The 23,156-nt window shown below is 38.5% G+C and overlaps 1 protein-coding gene across 6 annotated transcripts in view; it reads left to right on the top strand.

The window, feature by feature from the left end:
- Positions 1 to 23,156, top strand: part of GPALPP1 (GPALPP motifs containing 1) — a 72,125-nt gene that overhangs the window by 3,278 nt on the left and 45,691 nt on the right. For 5 of the 6 annotated variants that reach the window (XR_006712240.1, XR_006712237.1, XR_006712241.1 and 2 more), the window contains exons 2-8: positions 108 to 240; positions 1,010 to 1,108; positions 3,495 to 3,603; positions 7,121 to 7,252; positions 7,696 to 7,860; positions 15,908 to 16,006; positions 19,125 to 19,343. Coding sequence is in view for 1 of the 6 variants with exons in the window: in XM_045476962.1 (XP_045332918.1) it covers positions 108 to 240; positions 1,010 to 1,108; positions 3,495 to 3,603; positions 7,121 to 7,252; positions 7,696 to 7,860; positions 15,908 to 16,006; positions 19,125 to 19,343 (956 nt within the window). In the remaining 5 variants the exon portion in view is untranslated. Of the gene's footprint in view, positions 1 to 107; positions 241 to 1,009; positions 1,109 to 3,494; positions 3,604 to 7,120; positions 7,253 to 7,695; positions 7,861 to 15,907; positions 16,007 to 19,124; positions 19,344 to 20,505; positions 22,533 to 23,156 lie in introns of those variants that run through there. The other variant, XM_045476962.1, reaches the window with a different exon arrangement.

Raw genomic sequence — 23,156 nt, 5'->3', positions numbered from 1 at the left:
AAGTGTTGGCTAAGGGGTTCATTGAAACATTTTATGCATAATTGCACAGTTATGCATAATTGCAACAATTATGACCAATTGTGACTTAAACAAGAAATTTCCTATAGTTGCAGGACCAGCTTTACCCCCTAATTATAAAAGCAGTAGCTCAGAGTCATCAGACAGTGATGAGGACAGTAGTTCATTGTACGAAGAAGGAAATCAAGAATCTGAAGAAGATGACACTGGTCCAAGTGCAAGGTCAGTCACTTAAATAAACCAAGCTTCAAACCTAGTATACTTTGGCTGGAACAGATAGTCAGGAATGCCATATCTGTATTTTTACAGCACAGGAAGAAATCGTTTCATATGGCATTTCGTCAGGAACTACACCTTCTAGAAGGAAATTTATTGTAGTAGATAGTTGTGGAGACATCTAGGATTTCAATTAAATTCTTATCTAAAACATTTTAAGGTATTACTGAAGTGTCTAAATACATATTCTAGATGAGCCATAGGATTTCTTTTAGAAATTATTTATGCAGTATACGGTTTTTGCTTAAGTAAATGAATGATTTCCTTCTAACTACCCTTCCTTGCCATGGGTCCATGTAAAGAAAAGTGGAATTTTTGTTTAGTATTGGGTAGCAAGGGTTTTTTGATGCGTTTTAAAGATAAGACAGAACTAGCAACTTAAAACCTTCCTGCATGAGATAAAAAGCTAGCGTCAAGCTTTTTGCTCAAAAACATTCAGCAAGTAGACTCTTCGAAACCTCAGTAAAGTGGAATCTTTAACGCTATAGAAAATATAGAAAACTACTGCCATAGAAAATATGGCACTATTTTAGGCCAAAAATAAATTCCAGGAAAAGGTTGCTATAAGATCAACTGTGGTGTCCATTTGTTCTCATTGGGCAAGATGAATTTATTGTTTCAGTGTTTATACAACTAGTTGAAGTTAATGCTTCCTTTAAAACTTAAAATTCTCTGTGAAAAAAATTTGTGTAACGTTGTACTACTGTGTTCTTAGAAAACAGAGGAGAACTCAGGATGATGACGATGATGATGAAGGGTTTTTTGGACCAGCTCTTCCTCCCGGATTTAAAAAGCAGGATGATTCTCCTCCAAGGTGACAATGTGTAGTGTTTCAGGCCAGTCTTTTCCAACTATTTCAATAGATGTTTGTTGATTCAATAAAGCGCTGTCCAAAGTTGTTTTTTAACTTACAGATTTATAGAACATTTGAAACGCATAGGGGAAAGTAACTGTTTCCTCTAACAAAAATGATTATTTACATGCCTATAAACACTTCTGTAGTTTATAAAAAACCTCCACATCCCTTAGTTGATGCTCACAAGAGTGCTCTGTGATAGACTGAGTGCAGCATTATCCCTCTTCACCCTTTTCTTAAATAGATAAGGTTGCACACATAGTAAGCAGTAGGCCTGGGGCTGGAATCCCTGGTATTTACCTTTAAAATTAGATGCTTTCTTAGTTATTTGGTGACAGAAAGAACAATTCCTGTGTGCCACGTTAAACAATTTGACTAACTTCTCTGTACCTCAGAATTGCCATCTGAAAAATAGGATAACAACACGTACCTTTCAAAATTGTGATGATCGAGATTTCATATTTACATACATGCACATACGTGTGTGTGTGTGTGTGTGTGTGTGTGTGTATGTGTGTGTGTGTGTGCCTCTTACATGATGCCTGGCCCCAGGTAAGCATATAGTAAGTTTTGATTCCTATCTTCTCAGAATTATAAAGTTTTTAATGCTGAATATGTAATTGCACACCACCTTGTTTATAATTCAGAGCACTGTTACCAGTATGCAAGAACAAGTCAAAAAGACTTTTGTATATTTTAATGTGGTTTTTTAATTTATTTTTGAGACAGAGAGAGAGCATGAGTGGGGAAGGGGCAGAGAGAGAGGGAGACACAGAATCCGAAGCAGGCTCCAGGCTCCGAACTGACAGCACAGAGCCCAAAGCAGGGCTCAAATTCACGAACTGCATGATCGTGACTGAGCCGACGTCAGATGCTTAACAGACTGAGCCACCCAGGCGCCCCAACTATTGTATATTTTATATTCAAACTTTACAATCCTATCTGTCAGCTCCAATTTTCATGTTAACTTTGGACCTTTTGGAAATAAGGCTAGACTCTCTGCTGCCTGATTTTGTATGCCACCAAGCCAAGAATAATCTTTAAAGGGTCATCTAAAAAACAAAGACCGGCATGCCTAAGAGACCCATATATGGTCCTCAAAGACTAAAATGTCCTCTCTGGCCTTTTACAGAAAATTTGCTAACCACTGGGTCATAACATTCCTTTCAAGAAAGCACATTATTAGAAGTACAGCAATGTCTTTCTTGAGAGTTGTATTTGGCTATTCAATGGCCAGGATCAGAACCCAGACCTTCTGAGTCAGTACCAATTTTCCTCTGCTAGGAAGCCTGTCTGTGAGGCTCTGATTGAACACAGTGCAACCTGGAAAAGTCAGCTTAGGACTTCATTGCCATCTTGCTTGTTAATACTGGTACAGCGACATCTCTGGGGAAAACATTGGTATGAAAGAAAGAATTAAGAAACGTAAAGTATGAGAGAGAGTAGAAAATATCTTGTCTCTGTTATTTTTTCCCTGAAGTAAGGCTTTCTTTTTGTAAGCCCCAGATTTTAGGCACTTCTCCCATTTGGACCGATGTCAGTTCCCTCAGAAATGTAGCAATAGGTCACCTTGAAAGAAAATGAACTTTGGCATTGAGGAGACCAGGGTTCAAACGCCGGCACTGACACTTGCTAGTTTGTGGTGTCCTTGGGCCTTATTTTGCTCACCCAGAAAATGGAATGACTTAGGGGTTGTTTGAAGGAAACAGAAAAGTGCTCTGGTTGAAATGTGGCTAGCACAGCACCTTTTCCTTTGTCTGTAGGTCTCAAATGACTTTTCATTTTGTGCACTTCCATAGTGAGGACAGCGTTCAGATTTGTATACTCTCGTGGCACATGTAACCATAAATTGCCGACATCTCTGTATGCATGCACCGTTTATGTTCTTAGAACTCAATTTATACTTAAGGAGTTCTGACTGTAACTATAACACGCCTAATGCACCTGTCAGTGGTCAGTGAATATCAAAACTGAAAGCCAAGGCACAAAATAGAAAAATATCTTCACAGGCTTTAATTCTTAATAAGGAATTTTTAAAAAATACTATTTTTATTTAATGGAGTTCTTTTAGGAAGTGATATACATCACTGCCATTGAGAATTACTGGTTTAGTATCTTAGCATTGACAAACAAATAGAAAATAAAAATGAGAAAATTGTATTTTTTTAAGATACTATAGAAAAATACTAGGTTATAAAATACAAATAATATGTTACATGAAATTCTCATCTCATCAACATTTGTTAGTATTTGGGTTTTTTTTTTTTTCTTTTTTGTGAACGCTTATTCTAAAAACTGCTTTTGAAAATCAGGGAGAATGTTAAAGGTACACTTTATTTTTCAGGCCTATAATAGGTCCTGCATTACCACCTGGTTTTATTAAATCTACTCAGAAAAGTGACAAAGGCCGAGATGATCCAGGACAACAAGTATCATCATATTTCAACTATGAGGTTTGGAAATTTTTTGATTAAAGCATAAGATGTAACAAACTCAAGACTTCGCAGAGTAATAACTATGTAATCATTTGGCTCAAATGTAACTAACACGCAGTCACACAGTTGCATCCACATTAATCTAGGATTGTAAGGTATACTAAATCAGAAGCTTGTCACAGAACTGAGATGTTAGAAAAATAACAAGGCAGTTACATGTTGACAGAATGTGATCTATTCATGCTTCTCATCCTTGAAGGCAATGTTTACAGTGCCAGAAAATACAACATGATGAAAAGTTTAAGGAATCATGGTGATTTGACCTGAAAAAAAAACAGCTGAGGAATGTTTTGATAATGGTCTACCTTGAAATTAGTTCTTATCCATCCATCTCTGGTGCCTGTATTTAACAAAGCTGGTGGTTAAATGATTTTATGAAAAGATAGGTCAATGATTTTAGAGTCAAGTATGAAAGCTGTTTTCTTGTTAGAGGCCTGGTCCTTACCAATAGCTGAGATTTGTAGAGTACTTTGTAATTTGTAATGCTTTTTCCCCATATATGGATATTATTTTCTCTGCAACCTTATGAAATAGATATTATCCGCCATCTGACAGATACTAAAAACCAGAGAAATTTGGTAACTTACCCAAGATTGCACACTTTGCACTAATCAAAGCCAAAGCTTAAACCCAGTTCTTTTTTGTTTCTTTTTAAGTTTTTTATTTTTAAAGATTTACTTTTAAGTAATCTCTACACTCTACAAGGGACTCAAACTCACAACCCCAAGATCAAAAGTTGCTTGCTCTCGGGGCGCCTGGGTGTCTCAGTCAGTTAAGCACCGACTTCAGCTCAGGTCATGATCTCACAGTCCATGAGTTTGAGCCCCGCATCAGGCTCTGTGCTGACAGCTCAGAGCCTGGAGCCTGCTTCGGATTCTGTGTCTCCCTGTCTCTCTGCCCCTCCCCTGCTCATGCTCTGTCTCAAACATAAATTAAAAAAAAAAAAAAAAAAAAACATTAAAAAAGTGTTGTTGTTTTTTTTTAATAAAAAAAAAAAAGAGTCGCTTGCTCTCCTGACCGAGCCAGCCAGGTGCCCCTTAAGCCCAGTTCTTAATGCTTTAGATCACCTGTTCAGTCTGTTATTCTGTAGTAACTTCCTGGATGTTCATCTCTATTGAGAACTGAGCAGTTACACTGTGGCTGTTACCAAGGAAAATATAATGCAGTGGTTAAGACCATGAACTTCAGAGTGATTTACTCCTTCCTTCAACAGCTACTTAGAGAGTACCTACTACAGTGTATGAGGCACGTGGTCATAGGAATGAGTCTGTCAACAAGTCTAGTTGCTCCTACCTTCAAAGGACATCCACAGTCCAACCATTTCTGCTCCTCCCCTAGTCTAAGTCAAATCACAGTTCATCTGTTTATCAGTCTTCATATTTTAAACCTTGTTTTTCTGTTACCTCCTCTCAACACGGCAGCTAGAGCAGCCTGGGTAAAATGAAGTCAGATTGTGTCACTCACACTCAGAACTATCACACTGCTCCTCCTCTCTCTACATAAAAGCCAAACCCTGGGGCACCTGGCTGGCTCCGTAGAGCATGCGACTCTTGATTGTGGTGTCATGAGCTTGAGCCCCATGTGAAACGTAGAGATTACTTAAGAAAAATGAAAAATAAAAACAATAAAAAAACAGAGCCATTACACTGTGCTGACAGCTCAGAGCCTGGAGCCTGCTTCGGATTCTGTGTCTCCCTCTCTCTCTGCTCTTCCCCCACTCATGCTCTGTCTCTCTCTTCTTCAAAAGTAAATAAATATTTTTTTAATTAAATAAATAAACATTAAAAAAATTTTTTTTAATTAAATTAAAACTAGAGCCCTACACATTGTAATGTCTCCTTGAGCTCCGTGATTTTCTCTCTTAACGTCAATCTGACCACACTGTGCTCCTTGCTGTTCCTCCTCACTTACGCCCAGCAGGCTCCTGCCCCTGACTGTTCTTTCCTGCAAAGTCTCCCCAGAGTGGTCTTCCCCTAGATATCTATGTGGCTTGCCTCTCAAAGCTTCAGTGTTGGGCTGGCATGTCACCTTAGTGAGGTCGTTTCTGACCTCCTAGCTCAAAATTACTATCTCCTCTTCCCTTTACTCGTCTCTCCTTCTGGCCTTTAATTCTCTCCATAGCATCTGTCAGCACCTCAGATACCATCTGTTACTGCTTCTTTCTGTTTATTGTTGACCTCTCCCCACTGGAGTGTTGAGGACGGAGATTTTGTCTTCTCCCTAGGGGCATTCGGAAGTATTTGTTGAATGAATGAGCACGTTAGACATAGTCCCAGATAATCACACTAATCAACCTGCAGGGTAGTGGGGAATATGGACATTACACAAACATCTAACATTATGAGTGATTCAAAAGGTGAGACAAGGGGCGCCCGGGTGGCTCAGTTGGTTGATCATCCGACTTCGGCTCAGGTCATGATCTCACCATCCATGAGTTTGAGCCCCGCATCGGGCTCTGCGCTGATAGCTCAGAGTCTGGAGCCTGTTTCAGATTCTGTGTCTCCCTCTCTCTCTGACCCTCCCCCATTCATGCTCTCTCTGTCTCAAAAATAAATAAACGTTAAAAAAAAATTTTTTTTTAAAGGGTGAGACAAAATACTATGGAACCATGACAGGGGAATCTAAACTAACCTAAAGAAATGAGAAAAAGTCTTTGTCTCTGAGAAAATGTCTAAACTGAAGACTGATGAGTTGGAGATGTCTCAGCAAAGAGGGCAGGAGAGATTGTTCCAGAAAGCATAGATAGCTTCTTTGAAGAGAAAGCAATGTAGAGAGGAGGAAAGTTACGGCTTTAGAAGTTCAGTTTGAGGGTACCCGGGTGGCTCAGTCAGTTAAGCACCCGACTTCGGCTCAGGTCGTGATCTCGCAGTTTGTGGGTTTGAGCCTCGTGTTGGGCTCTGTACTAAAAGCTCAGAGCCTGGAGCCTGCTTCAGATCCTGTGTCTGTCTCTCTCTCTGCCCCTCCCCGACTCACTCTCCAAAAATATAAACATTAAAAAAAAATTTTTTTTTTTAAAAGAAGTCCAGTGTGGTTGGAGGGAAGAGAACAGGAGAGAGAAGGCAAGAGCCATTGGTGCCTGGGTGAGCTTAGTTTCATGTCAGTATCATGCAGGTTGTTATCCTTGTCTTAGAGGGTTGTTGGTGAGGATTAAGTCAGAACATTTTCAACTTATAATAGCTCTCGTCATTGTTGTTATTCTTAACACCTTCACTACTGATACCATGAGAGTATTTTTTTCTATAATTTATTTATTTTTTTATAATTTACATCCAAGTTAGTTAGCACATGGTGCAACAATGATTTTAGGCGAGGAAAAGGTCCTCATTGCTCAGTGATTAGCCAGCAATACATTGTTTGCATTTTTGTCTTATTGTCTCTAAGTAATCCGTTGCAGTGAAATTTTAAGTATTTTAGGATCATTTTCTATAACCTATGGCTCTGCTCCTGGTTTAAAGGCAATGTCTTATTTCAAAAGGAAACAGATAGCAGTGAAGATGAGGACATTGTTGGACCCATGCCTGCAAAAGGACCAGTTAACTACAGCGTCACGACAGAGTTTGAAAAAAGGGCCCAGAGAATGAAAGAAAAACTGACCAGAGGAGATGATGTAAGTTTTAAATATACTGTACTCTGAGAAATTGGCTAAATGGATTAAAAATCTAAATTTAAAATCGAGATGAAAGAAAATATATGCATTATGTATATAAGTAATATAAATAAATAATATAATTAATAATATAAATAAAATATATGCAATATGTATATAAAGAAAACTTAGGAGCAAGGTAATCTAGAAGCTGTAAAAGGAAAAGACTGGCAAATTTGCCTATTTAAAAATTTCTGTGTGGCAAAAGATAACAAAGTCAAAAGAACAATAAATGAGATGAGGTAATTGTAACATATATGACAAAATATAATCCTTTATATTAAATTCTTTCTCTTAAAGCCTCAATTGAGAAACATGACCACTTACACAGTATCTTACAAACACTTTCTGGGCTACTTTTCTTTTTTTTTTTTTGACTGTTTGATTTTTTACTTCTCTTAAAGAATTCATCCAAACCAATTACAAGAGAGTCATGGATGACTGAGCTTCCTCCAGAAATGAAAGACTTTGGTCTCGGGCCCAGAACTTTTAAGAGACGAGCCGATGAGAAATCTGGGGATCGATCGGTCTGGACAGACACCCCAGCTGACAGGGAGAGGAGAGCTAAGGTGAGAGAGCTTGTTTGTGCATGTATTTCTGCCCATGTTGGCTGTATTTTGAAAACATAGAAGGCATGATGATTTAAAGGTACTATTTTTAAATTGTGATTCCAAAGGGAAAATACAGATTTCTCCCTGAAAGAAAATAAGGACAGTGACACCAATTGCTTGCGATTTCCCAATGAATTATCTCATTTAAATCTCAAGAAAACCCAGAGATCTGGACTTACTGACTTCATTTTATAGAGGGAGAAACTAACTTTTATGAGGTCCACTTTTCTGGAATTAGAGGGCTGATTAGTAATGAATAATAATTCTATCCTAGACCTTTCTATAATTCTAAATTCTCTAGTCCTTATACACCATCATACTGTCTCCATGAAACTAAAGCCACGGGTTCACCTAGGTTAAATGATACATAGAGATTCTCCCACAAAATGACCTTACTTCAGGTGCACTATGTTTTGTGTTACTGTCAAAATAGACAAGAAATGCTTTCATCGATAGTGCTGAATACTATATGATCTCCCTTCTGTGCAGAATCTAAAAAAACAAACCAGAAAAAAAAAAAAAAGTCATGGATATAGAGAATAGACTGGTGGTTGCCTGGAGGTAGGGGGAGGCAAAATGGAGGAAGTAAATAAAACTCATGGGGACATATGTACAGCATGGCAACTATACTTAGTAATACTGTATCGCGTATTTGAAATTAGCTAGGAGAGTGGATCTTGAAAGTCCTCATCACAAACGGAATAAATGTTGGTAGCTGTATAGGGTGATGGATGTTGACTTATTTTGATTATTTTACAATATATAACAAATATTGAATCATGTTGTACACCTGAAACTAATAAAATGTTTCATCAGTTATACCTCAGTTTTTAAAAAAAGAAACGCTTTCATTAGTGCGTTAAATAATTTGCTAAAAAAGAAAAGAAGTTTGGGTAGAGTGCATTATTGACTCTGCTTTTTACAAAATCTTCCATTATAAATTAGGAATTGAACCACTGTGGGGCACCTGGGTGGCTCAGTCGGTTAAGCGTCCGACTTCGGCTCAGGTCATGATCTCGCGGTTCGTGAGTTCGAGCCCCGCGTCGAGCTCTGTGCTGACAGCTCAGAGCCTGGAGCCTGTTTCAGATTCTGTGTCTTCCTCTCTCTCTGACCCTCCCCTGTTCATGCTCTGTCTCTCTCTGTCTCAAAAATAAATAAACGTTAAAAAAAAAATTAAAAAAAGGAATTGAACCATTGTAAATTAGAAATACCCCCAGCACTACTTCTTAAATTTACCCCATCCGAAGGTTTTTACTCCCTTTAATTCAAATTTGAATGCTTGAGTAATTGGCACCCGAAGGCTACAGCTTTCCAGTTTTGACTTCCATAGTTCCACACTTCATTCATTCCTCTACTCTGTTTATCTTCTCCATCAGTACCAAGAATTATGAGACCTTCTCTTTTCATTCTGTAACTATAAATTGAATACCTTCTCTGCCAGGCATTCAGTTTGGTTGTAGGTAATAGCAAAATGGAAAAGCTTTGTTTTTTTTCTCAAGCTTATTTATTTTGAGAGAGCGAGAGAATGAGAGAACACATGTGCACACAAGTAGGGGAGGAGGAGAAAGAGAGAGAGAGAGAGAGAGAGAGAGAATCCCAAATAGGATCCAGGCTGGCACCCAGAGCCCTATGCAGGCTCGATCTTAAAAACCATGAGATCATAACCTGAGCCGAAATCAAGAGTCAGACACCTAACTAACTGAACCACCCTGGTGCCCTGGAAAAGCTTCTTATGGAGTTTTCATTTTAGTGGAGAATTGGTTATAAAATACCCCTTGTTACCCTTTTTTTTTTTTTTTTAATGTTTATTTATTTTTGAGAGAGAGAGAAGGACAGAGCACGTGCAGGGAAGGCCCAGAGAGAGAGACACAGAATTCGAAGCAGGCTCCAGGCTCTGAGCTGTCAGCACAGAGCCCGATGTAGGGTTCAGACCTACAAACTGTGAGATCATGACCAGAGCTGAAGTCGGATGCCTAACCGACTGAGCCACCCAGGTGCCCCCCGTGTTATTCTTAAAATGTGGATGTAATGTCTCCAGATTTTAGCACCCTACCTTGCACATGTGGCAAAATTGTAAATTCTCTTTGGTCCAGAAGATTAAGGGAAGTCTAAGAGTTGTAATAGAAAGTTGAGGTGAACCAACACACCTGAGGCAGAAGAAGCAACAGAAAAGGTGGTGTGGGGGCACCTGGGTGGCTCAGCTGGTTGAGCATCCGACTTCAGCTCAGGTCATGATCTCACCGTTCGTGGGTTCGAGCCCCGCATTGGGCTCTGTGCTGACAGCTCAGAGCCTGGAGCCTGCTTCGGATTCTGTCTCTCCCTATCTCTGCCCCTCCCCCACTCGTGCTCTGTCTCTGCCTCTAAAAAATGAATCAACCTTAAAAAAAACATTTTTTTTTTTTTTTAAAAAGAGGTGGTGTGGAAATAAGCTGCATGCTTTGAATGACTAGTGTTGCAGTGCCTGTCTACTCTTTCTTAACTGGTGTTTTATAAAAATAATATATTGGCATTTTTGTAATTTAGCCTTTAAGATTGTTTCCAGAAAAGACATTCCCTTGTTTACGTGAATTTATTCATGTCTATGTTAGTTGCGCTTTTCTCTCTCCCTCTGTTCCTCACTATAGGTAAATAGATGTCTAGCCTACAGCCAGATATGGAGGGACTCTTCTTCCAAGGACAATATCAGAAAAATGGAGCAAATGGAAATTAGACAACCCAGTGATTTTGGGACCTATGATTAAGTTCTTCAGATCTTTTTCTTTTCAGTACTTGAAAGTGTTTTGTTCAGTTCTACAGCAAATTCATAAAGGGATTATTAATACTCCTTAAATTTTATGGGATACTATATTTAGCATGTAGTACCACAGAGGCGCCTGGCTGGCTCAGTCGGTTAAGCATCCGACTCTTGATTTTGGCTCAGGTCATGATCTCATGGTTTGTGAGTTCAGGCCCCACATCGGGCTCTGCGCTGACAGTGCGGAGCCTGCTTGGGATTCTTTCTTTCCTTCTCTGTCGAAGGCTTGTTCTTCCTCTCTCTCTCTCTCTCTCTCAAAATAAATAAAAAGTAGCGTATAGTACCACAGACTCATATTTATGGTATAAACTATACAGTATTGGAGAGCCATTCATTTTCTTGTGTATTTCATTCTGTGTAAAGTTTATGACTAATTTTTGTCACAGATCTTAGCTAAATTTCCTTTTTGACAGACTTTCTCCATCTTTCCATTTTTTTCTTATGATGCCATCTTTTTTTTAAGCTTTTATTTTATTTAAATTCTAGTTAGTTAACCATACAGTGTATACAATATAGTGATTCAACACTTCCATACGATGCCTGGTGCTCACAAGTGCCCTCCTTAATCCCCATCACCTATTTAACCCATCCCAACACCCACTTCCCTTCTGGTAACATCAGTTTGTTCTCTATAGTTAAAAGTCTGTTTCTTGGTTTGCCTCTCTTTTTTTTTTTTTCCCACATTTGCTCATTTATTTCTTAAATTGCATTATGAGTGGGGCGCCTGGGTGGCTTAGTCGGTTAGGCCTCCGACTTCAGCTCAGGTCATGATCTCGCGGTCCGTGAGTTCGAGCCCCGCATCAGGCTCTGGGCTGATGGCTCGGAGCCTGGAGCCTGCTTCTGATTCTGTGTCTCCCTCTCTCTCTGCCCCTCCCCCATTCATGCTCTGTCTCTCTCTGTCTCAAAAATAAATAAACGTTAAAAAAAAATTGCATTATGAGTGAAATCATAATGGTGTTTGTCTTTCACAGACCTATTTCGCTTAGCATAATACTCTCTAGCTCTGTCCATGTTGTTGCAAATGGCAAGATTTCATTCTTTTTTTATGGCTGGGCAATATTCCATTTATATATATATACCACATTTTCTTTATCCATTCATCAATTGATGGAAACTTGGACTGTTTCCATAGTTTGGCTCCTATAAGCATCAGGGTGCATGTATCCCTTCAAATTATTGCTTTTGTATTCTTTGGATAAATACCTAGTGCAATTGCCAGATTATAGGGTAGTTCTATTTTTGCCTTTCTGAGGAACCTTCATACTGTTTTCCACAGTGGCTGCACCAGTTTGCATTCCCACCAACGGGCCACCAATGGTGTAAGACAGTTCCCCTTTCTCCACATCCTCACCAACATTTGTTGTTTCTTGTGTTGTTGATTTTAGCCATTCTTACAGGTGTGGAATATCACATGGATTTGATTTGTATCTCCCTGATGATAAGTGATGGTGAGCATGTTTTCATGTATCTGTTGGCCAGCCATCTGTATGTCTTCTGCCCATTTTTTAATTGGATTATTTAGTTTTGGGGTGTTGCGTTTGATAATTTCTTTATAGGTTTTGGATACTAACTCTTTATCCAATATGCCATTTTCAAATATCTTCTCCCATTCCATAGGTTGCCTTTTAGTTTTGTTGATTGTTTCCTTTGCTGTGCAGAAGCTTTTTATTTTGATGTCGTTCCGGTAGTTTATTTTTTATTTTGTTTCCCTTGCAACATATCTAGAAGAAGTTGCTAAGGCCAGTGTCTAAGAAGTTACTGCTTGTGTTCTCTTCTAGACTATTTTATTTTATTTTATTTTCATTTCATTTCATTTCATTTATTTATTTTTAGAGAGAGCATGAGAGCAAGGAAATGGGGCAAAGAAAGAGAGAGAATCTTAAGTAGGCTCCATGCTCAGCATAGAGCTGACGTGGGGCTCAATCCCATGACCCTTAGGATCTTGACCTGAGACAAAATCAAGAATTGGACGCTCAACCGGCTGAGCCACCCAGGCACCCCTCTTCTAGGATTTTTATGGCTTCAGGTCTCCCATTTAGGTCTTTAATCCATTTTGGATTTATGTTTGTGTTTGGTGTAAGACAGTGGTTCAGGCTAATTCTATTTCATGTGGCTATCCAGTTTTCTCAGCACCATTTGTTAAAGAGACATTTCTTTTCCCATTGGATATTCTTTCCTGCTTTGTCGAAGATTAATTGACCATATATTTGTGGGTTCATTTCTGTGATTTCTGTTCTGTTCCATTGATCTAGGTGTCTATGTTTGTGCCAGTACCATACTGTTTTGATTACTACAGCTTTGTAGTATAACTTGAAGTCTGGAGTTGTGATGCCTCCAACTTTGTTTTTGTTTTTGTTTTTGTTTCAAGGTTGCTCTGGCTCTTCGGAGTCTTCTGTGGTTCCATACAAATTTTAGGAATGTTTGTTCGAGCTCCATGAAAAATGCTGTTGGTATTTTCATAGGGATTGCATTAAATGTGTAGATAGCTTTGGGTAGTAATATTTGTTCTTCCAGTCTAGGAGCCTGGAATGTCTTTCCATTTCTTTATGTCATCTTGAATTTTTTTCATCAGTGTTCTATAGTTTTCAGAGCACAAGTTTTTCACCTCTTTGGTTAGTTTATTCCTAGGTATCTTACTTTTTTGGCTGCAGTTGTACATGGGATTAATTCCTTAATTCCTCTTTTTCTTGCTTCATTATTGGTGTATACAAATGCAACAGATTTCTACACATTGATCTTGTACTATGCGACTTTACTAAATTCATTTATCAGTTCAGTTTTTTGGTGGAGTCTTTTGGGTTTTCTATATAGAATATCATGTCATCTGCAAAGAGTGAAAATTTCACTTCTTCCTTGCCGATTTGGATACCTTTTACTTCTTTTTGCTGTCTGATTGCTGTGGCTAGGACTTCCAGTACTATGTTGAACAACAGTGGTGAGAGTGGACAACCCTGTCTTACTCCTGACGGTAGAGGAAAATCTCTGTTTTCCCCATTTAGGGTGATCTTAGCTGTGGGTTTTTCATAGATGGCCTTTATTATGTTGAGGTTATGTTCCCTCTAAACCTACTTTCTTGAGGATTTTTATCACGAATGGATGTTGTACTTTCTCAGATGCTTTTTCTGCATCTGTTGAAATGATCATATGGTTCTTACCCTTTCTCTTATTAATGTGATGTCTCACCCTGATTGATTCGCAAATACTGAGCCATCTTTGCAACCTAGGAATAAATCTCACTTGATCATAGTGAATGATTTTTCTCATGTATTGTTGGATTCGGTTTGCTAGTATTTTATTGAGAATTTTTACATCTGTGTTCATCAGGGATATTGGCTTATAGTTCTCTTGTTTAGTGGTGTCTTTATTTGGTTTTGGTATCAGGGTAATGTTGGCTTCATGGAATGAATTTGGAAGTTTTCTTTTCTGTCTTTTGGAATAGTTTGAGAATAGGTATTAATTCTTCTTTAAATGTTAGGTAGAGGGTGGCTAACCTGGGTGGCTCAGTTAAGCCTCTGCCTCTTGATTTCAGTTCAGGCCATGATCTCATGGTTTGTGAGATTAAGCCCCATGTTGGGCTCCTTCCTGACAGCACAGTCCATTTGGAATTCTCTCTCTCCCTCTCTCACTGTCCCTTCCCCGCTCGGACACTTTTTCTCTCAAAATAAATAAACATTGTTTTAAAATAAATAAATAAATAAAATTCGCTGACATCTATTATTACCTTACCTCCCAGTCTTGATTAGATCTGTTAACTCTTTTTTTTTTTTTATAAATTTTTTTTTTCAACGTTTTTATTTATTTTTGGGACAGAGAGAGACAGAGCATGAATGGGGGAGGGGCAGAGAGAGGGAGACACAGAATCGGAAACAGGCTCCAGGCTCCGAGCCATCAGCCCAGAGCCTGACGCGGAGCTCGAACTCCCGAACCGCGAGATCGTGACCTGGCTGAAGTCGGACGCTTAACCGACTGCGCCACCCAGGCGCCCCGATCTGTTAACTCTTAAATATTAAATGGTCAGGTTTTTATCGCCATTTTACCATAATATCATTTTCCCCTTAATATTAATAAATGAAAGCATGTTTTCTAGGAAAATTTTTATGAGAAAATAAGAACTGAGCTATGCCTATGTTTTTAACATACTTTAGCAAACGCAGTGTTGTTTTGTACATGTGTTTTAAGTAGGCTCCACACCCAATGTGGGGCTTGAACTCAAACCCTAAGATCAAGAGTCATGTGTTCTACCAACTGAGCCCGCTAGGAGCCCCTGTTTTGTATATTATGAAGATAAACATTATAGATGACCTTTTTGGTTTTCTTAAGCAGATAACAACAATATTAAAATATGCTTTGAGAACAGTGCTTTTAAGTTGTTTTTATGTGGGCTTTTCTCATCCCTGGTTGGGACTGTATTCCCTAGAATTTTTTTTTTCTAATTAAAATTTGTTGGAAATCTATCTAAGTACTTCATCTTGTGTATACACTATTGTTAATTTTTTTTTAAGTTCGAATTCCAGTTGTTCATTGTTGGTATATTTTGTATATTGACTTGTATCCTGCAGCTTTGATCTAGTGTACTTTCTTATTAGTTCCAGGAGTATTTTCATGGATGCTTTGGAGTTTTCTACATAAATAGTCATGTCATCTGTGAATAAAGATACTTTTATTATTTCTTTTCCAAACTGTAAACCTTTTCTTTTTCTTTATTTTTTTTCCCTCAAGCATGATATTACTACTTTTAAAAACAGATAATGTAAGATTTCTTTTCTATTTTTTTAAGGCTTTATTTTTAAGTAATCTGTATATCCAAGGTGGGGCTCAGACTTACAACCCTGAGCTCAAAAAGTCACATGCTCTACCCACTGAGCCAGCGAGGTGCCCCTCTCAGATTTCTTTTAAAGCCTAATTTCCTCTCCTACAATTCATCATTATTTGTCAAACTCCTTTGTGAATTTGACACACACAACTAAGTAAATAGGTTTTTCTATTGATCTGAATAGGTTTTCTTCTTGTTTTCAAGAAAATCACTGAGTAGAACATGAACTGATCCCTTACCAACTCTATTCATATTCCTAGTGGAAAAGATTCAACAAACTTACTCTAGTCTCTTATTTAGTCAATCTGAGTAAAAATAATAGTATTTCTTTTTTTTTTTTTTTTTTTTTCCCTTAACTGTATGGTTCAGTAATGTGTTAACCTGTGTTCATTCTTCAGGAAACACAAGAAGCAAGGAAGTCATTCAATAAGAAGGATGAAGAACATATATTGTCAGGAAGGGAAAAGAGATTGGCTGAGCAGGTGTCCTCATACAATGTGAGTAAGAATAAAATATATAAGCTTTTCTTTTTTTGTATCCTTCAATGCTCTTCTTATATTTTCTTTCTTGTTTCTCATTCTTTTATATGTCTTCCTTTTTACCTCAGTGTTTTTCTGTACATCTGCCCTTAGAAATATTCCATTCTGTTGTATAATGTATAGTTATATAAAATCCTTTTTATAGGCTTTTTGTAGGATTTTTTCATGTATTCATGTAATGTTTTCAGTTTGTAGTTTAAGGAAGGAAGGAAGGAAGAAAGGAAGGAAGGAAGGAATCATGTTTACATAAAGAAGTGGATGAGAATGGAATGCAGTTCATTATAGCGATCCATTCAATTCTTTTTTTTTTTTTTTTTTTTTTTTTTAATTTTTAACATTTATTTATTGTTGAGAGACAGAGAGACACAGAGCATGAGCAGGGGAGGGGCAAAGAGAGGAGGAGACCTAGAATCTGAAGCAGGCTCCAGGCTCCAAGCTGTCAGCACAGAGCCTGACGTGGGGCTCGAACTCACAAACTGTGAGATCATGACCTGAGCTGAAGTCAGACGCTTAACTGACTGAGCCACTCAGGTGCCCCTCCATTCAATTCTTTAAACAATTTCTGAGTTATTTACTTAAACCTCATAGAGATCTATTAACAGAAATTATTAATTATCTCTCAACTGTCAACTCATTAGGACCTCCTTCAGTATTTTTCACACTGGTCCAGTTACTTTATTTTCTTAATTTTTCTTTCTGGATCTATATAATGAGAATAACTTTTAGTTTGCGGAGGTAATGTGAAGATTACATTATAGTAAATGATCAGTAAATCTGACACATGGCATTTATGAGTGATTCTTATATACCTGACACTGTACTAAATCCTTTTTAATTATGTCATTTAACTCCTCCCCACCCAAATATTTGAAAATGATTACTACCATTTTACAGCTGATAAAATGAAGTTCAAATTGTTTGCCCAAGGTTACCAGTGTTGAAACTAGCAGGACCACCATTGCAACCCAGATTTTTCTGAATCCAGAACTTAAGTTCCTATTTCTCCATGCTCTATGTATTGAGAGCTTATTTTTTCTTAGCAATAACTAATGAATGTTTTAAATTTCCTTCAATTTTCCTGAAGATAAAGAATTAGAAAGCATTTGACTTGCATATCTATTTTTTTCTAAAAGATTTGACCAAGATTTATGAAATGAGTGAGAGAAATTAAGAAGATGGAAATAGTGGTAATTCAAATAAATACTCAACTAACATAATATCTTTTGTACATTCTGCTAAAACCTGCAGCTCCAGATTGAGCTTATTCAATTGATAGGGAATAACTACCATATAACCTAATTGACAAAGTCAGTTCTGATTTGTCAAATCAGCCAAGTAAGACTTACTTTCTATCAGAAACTCTCACTTCATTTTTCCATTCAAATAGATGTGTTCCTGATTATTCCAGTGGCACTTCTGAGTTCTAAAGTAGATAGATACCATGAGTTTGTCTCCTGGATGAAATAAGATGCTACCATTTTTAACGTTTCTTACCAACGCCTTTTTCCATTGCTTTCACAGAGCTCTTTTTACTTCTTTGCTCTCACATTTTTTAACAAGGTAGGGCCTGGAAGAGATGTGGTTGCTAAGCAAAACTTGCCCTTTCTTCCATTGCCCGTCTATTCAGTGTCTGCACACAGATCATTCCAACAAAAAGCAAAACATCAATTTCCGAGGGACACCACACACTTAAGAGAAATTTGTTTCAGACACAGAACACAGAGCCCTCCTGGGCTTACAGTTCCTCAGTCAGAGGAAGTTCCCTCGTGCCAGTATTTCACAGTTTTTGTTTGAAACCATGGAGACTTACTCTCCTAGGCAGTATTCTTACAGGGAGATTCTGAGAGGCCTCTCCCTTGTTAAATGGCAGAGGGCTATAATAAAAGGGGAGAGATCAAGATAAAAAGAGGGGTGCCTGGGGGGCTCGGTCCATTGGGCATCTGACTTCAGCTCAGGTCACGATCACTCAATCAGTGAGTTCGAGCCCTGCATTAGGCTCTGTGCTGACAGCTCAGAACCAGGAGCCTGCTTCGGATTCTGTGTCTCCCTCTCTCTCTGCTGCTCCCCCACTTGTGCTCTGTCTCTCTCTCTCTCGAAAATGAATAAACGTTAAAAAAAATTTTTTTTAGAGAGATAAAAAGATGCATCATCAACCAAATCAATTTGAAGTGAGGTTACATGAAGAAGTTGAGAGTTGTGGGTGGATAATCTTAAAATTAGCCATACCTTCCCACCATGTGCAATCCATTCTCTGTAGCCCCCGGGCCCGCATATGCCCCGTGCCCCACTTTGCAAGCTGCCGGTCTACACTGCCTACCTCTGCTGCTGCTTTCCACTCCCTGCTTCTTCAGTCTAGGGCCCTTCTGTCTTGTACTTCAGTCAATACTGAGAAGTCTACAATGAATCTCTAATTGATGAAGCCAGTTGCCTTTGCCCAACCTCATCCTACTAGATATATTTGAAAATGTGAGCACCTGTCCCAGCTAAGAAGAAAGAAAATAAGGGATGTCGGAGAAAGAACAAAACTGGAAGGAACAGAACTCTCTTAGCGTATGGAATATGCCACTGTATATCCCGAACAGGCCTTGAATTTGATCGCTTCCGTGCCATTACTTTTCTGGTTTGCCCTTGTTCTCGCTTCAGCCTGGCAGGGCCCTTCCTATTCCCGTCCGCTCGTTCGGGTTTCACAGACCCACACATCCATGAAACTCTAACCAGGCTCCTAGGCGACGATGGACTTGGTCTTCCTCTCTCAGCCGTGTTCTTGGTTTGGACTTTGTGGCACATCGCAGGATGCTTCTCATTATGGTTATTTAAACATGTGTTCCCCCTCTGTCTTGCTTGTGAGTGTGTGTGGCAGTAGTTAGTAGATAACCTTCATTTTGGCTGATTGAATTTGCCCCTGTTACGTATTTGCTTCATAGATGCTGTATTGGTTTTGGCAAAAATTGTTAGGGTTTGTGAAAAGCCCTCTCTAGTGTTCGTCATCACTGCTTAATCATTTTGTTCGTGATCGTATTCTGTCCGTAGTCTATACCAACAAAGATTTTCACTTCTACTCTCCTGCTCTCCCCAGGAATCAAAAAGATCAGAATCTCTTATGGACATTCATCATAAGAAATTAAAGACTAAGGCTGCTGAAGAGAAAAATAAGCCCCAAGAACGAATACCATTTGATCGTGATAAGGATCTCAAAGTTAATCAGTTTGATGAAGCTCAGAAAAAAGCCCTGATAAAGAAATCTAGAGAACTAAACACCAGATTTTCACATGGCAAAGGCAGTATGTTTTTATAAGTAAGTATACTTCAGTGAGGTATAGTTTCAAACTGATGAACTTGAACTTTTCTATATAATCTGTTATCCGCGAATGATTGCATGTAAAAATCTATTCCCTTTTATAATAAAGTAGATTATGAACCTTAAAATCTTTTTCTATAAGTAAACGGTGATTTTTTTTTTTTTAATATTCAGCCTTATGTGATAAAAAATGTAGTTTACTGGAAAAGTAGCCTTGCCCTCATAATAACCTAACCAGGCATTGCCATTAAAGACACTAAAATTTAAGTTTAGTTTAGAAGAAATGGCAAAGGAAAGAGTGGTTTGAGGCTGGGGTAAATGTGCATGCTTTTTTTTGTTTTTTTTTTTAAGTTTATTTATTTTGAGAGACAGAGAGAGGATCCCAAGCAGGCTCTGCGGTGACACAGGGCTCAAACCCATAAACCACGAGATCACTACCTGAGCCAAAATCAAGAGTCAGATGCTTAACCTGCTTAGCCACCCAGGCACCCCAATATGCATGCTTTTTGAAAGAATGGAGAAAGGAAATGTGTTTGCAGTCTCTGTGTTAAATACGATCATAGAACATGTTTAGTGCTTTGAAAGCTTCTCTATGAGTTAAGGTTCAAAATGATTACATCCTTCATCCATAGCCCAATCTGACAAGGGCTCATAATGGTGATTAAGGAATTATGTAAAAGCTGAGGTTGCTTCTTAAAACCTTTATCATTTTTAATTGTATGAAACCTACATCAATATTGAATTGTGGCTTTAAAGGAAAATACAGGAGTGCCCGGCTGGCTCAGTCAGTGGAGTATGCGACTCTTGATCTCAGGGTTGTGAGTTTGAGCTCTACACTGGGTGTAGAGGTTACCTAAAAATAAAATCTTGGTGTGCCTGGGTGGCTCAGGCAGTTAAGCCTCTTACTCTTGATTTGGGCTCAGGTCATGATCTCAAAGTTTGTGGGTTTAAGCCCCGTGTTGGGCTCTGCACTGGTCACGCAGAGCCTGCTTGGGGTTCTCTCTTTCCCTCTGTCTGCCCCTCCCCTGCTCTCTCTCTCTCTCTCTCAAAATAAATAAACTTTAAAAAATAATAATAAAATCTTAAAAATAATAAAGGAAAATATAGTTAAAGTTAGAAATATTTTCCAAATTACTGAACTTTCTTATTCTTACTGCAGGGGGATTTCCCTGTGCAATGAAGAAAAGTTGAAGAATACTCTATTATCTGTCTGTCCACCTTCATTCCTTTGTTTTGAGTTTAAGATTGGAGATTATTTTAGTCTTAAAAACCATACAAACTTACCTTGTGCTGTCCTTTACCTTGTCCTTTAAAGTCACGCGGAAACCTAAAGTCAGTATTTCTTACGTGGAATAGAATTTCATGTGCTTTTGGCTTCTGATGAAGTGTGGGCTTTTCTTCAAGTAATTACTTTGAAGATTTCCCCCCATCTCCTAATTTGTGTGACGTCTCTTAAGTACCCTCTAAGGTCTGGTCAGGACTATCCGCTAAATCTCCACGAGAGCTTAGACTTCCTCGTGAGATACTATTAACCTGCCCTGGAGTAAGTGTGTCGGGTCCTTGCAGTAAGTCCATGAATTGGAAGTTATTTGGGTTTTCCCTCTAAACTTCAGCCAGTGAATGCACATTTACAAATAGAGGGTTTGGAGGTTTTGTCCTGTTAACATTTTGCTTGTTTGGGCAAACGGGGCTTTTTTGTCTGTTGTTTGGGTTTTTGTTTTTTCGTTGGTTGGTTGGTTGGTTGGTTTTTAAGTCAGAAAGAGGGACCTCTGCATTGTCTCATGTGCTAAGGAAAAACTATTTCGATTTTTCCAACTTTAGTAAGTATTTCTAGGGGAGGCAATCTGAGGGACAAAATATGCCGTTAACCATTAACAGTGTGAAGCCTAGGACTTGGTCTCTATGGTCTCAATCAAAGCTTTCTAAGTCTTTGAACTTTGCTTTGAGATGATCTAACTTAACCCATTTGTATTTAACAGATTTTAGCTAATTTATTAGGGACTGATCTTTTATATCAATCATGAATATTTTTTTTTAAAAATCAAAATTAGCCCTGAATACAAAAATATAAATGGAAACTCTAATCATAACCACTCTAATGAGAGTATATTAGTTTGTAATGCTTTAGGTACTGTTTCTTAAAATGTCAAATAGAGTATTCTAAATAGTTAAAGCCTAAATCCAAGTCCTCTAAATTATGTTTTCTTACAGAGTAATTCTGATTGTTCACTAGTTCTGTGTCCTAGTTTTCATGAAGTATGAGGAGTTTTGTTTTCTGTGGGGAAAAAGAACACAAACCAGAGACTAGGTGGGAAGTGTGGGGTTTTAATGGAAAAAATTCTGATTCCTAGGGTTTTTTTAGGCGTTATGAAAATTGAGTGAACTGTTCAGATTATGGCACAAATTAGTCTTCTTTACTCTCTTATAATACCAGTGTAAGATATTATAGCCTACTCGAGGAGTGTTGCTATTAAATAGATGAATTAAGGGTGCCTGTGTGGCTCAATCAGTTAAGCGTTGGGCTTTGGCTCAGGTCATGATCTCGCAGTTCATGAGATTGAGCCCCACATTTGGGCTCTGTGCTGACGGTGCAGAGCCTGCTTGGGATTCTCTCTCTCCCTCTCTCTTTGCTCCTTCCCTGGTCACACACGTGTGCTCTCGCTCTCTCTCAAAGATAAATAAACTTTAAAAAAAAAAAAAAAAAGATGAATTATTCTCCTAAGGAAATTGAAAAAGCTTCTAAGCAAAATTGAACTGAAGATGTCATTTTTAGTGGGTAATGCCTTCTGAACACAAAACTTTGTGTAAAAGCATCCATTGCTCTCATTTAATTTGGTTATATTTTTTTCCTTGGTGAAATGAAGAAATGTTTTCCAGTTCCTCATCCTTAAATTAATCTCTAACATTATGACTTAGGGAAACTTGGTATTTTTTAAAGTAAAAATGTCATCATTGGTTACTCATTTTTCCTTGCTTTATTCATCTTTTTAAAGGGATAGGATGTTTCTGTATCGCATATTTACTATGTTTTTCTCTCACCCTTGAAGTGTCTTTGTCCTTAGCAAAAGGAAGAAAAACCTTTTCTTTCTGCATAATGCCTTCTATAAGTTGCCAGCTTACTGCTGCTTTAGATGTAATGCTCGTTCATGCCACCTGAGGACAATTTTACTAAAATATAAGGCCAGACCAGAGGGTTTTTTGTCCCTGTGAGAGATTAAGCCCAATATAACAACACTGATAATAAAAGAACAGAGTTGCTATTTACACAGGATACAAAGGCACTCATGTCAGCCCCTCCCCCTTCCAAAATGGTAAAAAGCCTAATTAAGTCAAGTCTCCATCTATCTGGAGGGAAATTGGCATTGTTGACATCTTCTAGTAAGAACTTTTTTTTTTTTTTTTTCAATGTTTATTTATTTTTGGGACAGAGAGAGACAGAGCATGAACGGGGGAGGGGCAGAGAGAGAGGGAGACACAGAATCGGAAACAGGCTCCAGGCTCTGAGCCATCAGCCCAGAGCCCGACGCGGGGCTCGAACCCACGGACCGCGAGATCGTGACCTGGCTGAAGTCGGACGCCTAACCGACTGCGCCACCCAGGCGCCCCTAGTAAGAACTTTTTAATTACCTACATTTCTTGGTCAAGTTTTATAGAACCATGACGTCTTTTGAAACTTAAAAATGAAGAGGGGCGCTTGGGTGGCTCAGTTGGTTAAACGTCTGACTCTTGACTTTGGCTCAGGTCATGATCTCACGGGTTCATGAGATTGAGCCCTGAGTTGGGCTCTGCGCTGACAGCACAGAGCCTATT

Source organism: Leopardus geoffroyi, chromosome A1, assembly GCF_018350155.1.
Source record: "Leopardus geoffroyi isolate Oge1 chromosome A1, O.geoffroyi_Oge1_pat1.0, whole genome shotgun sequence".
In the NCBI taxonomy this organism is placed as follows: Eukaryota; Metazoa; Chordata; class Mammalia; order Carnivora; family Felidae; genus Leopardus; species Leopardus geoffroyi.
This window is presented reverse-complemented; position numbering and strand designations above follow the sequence as displayed.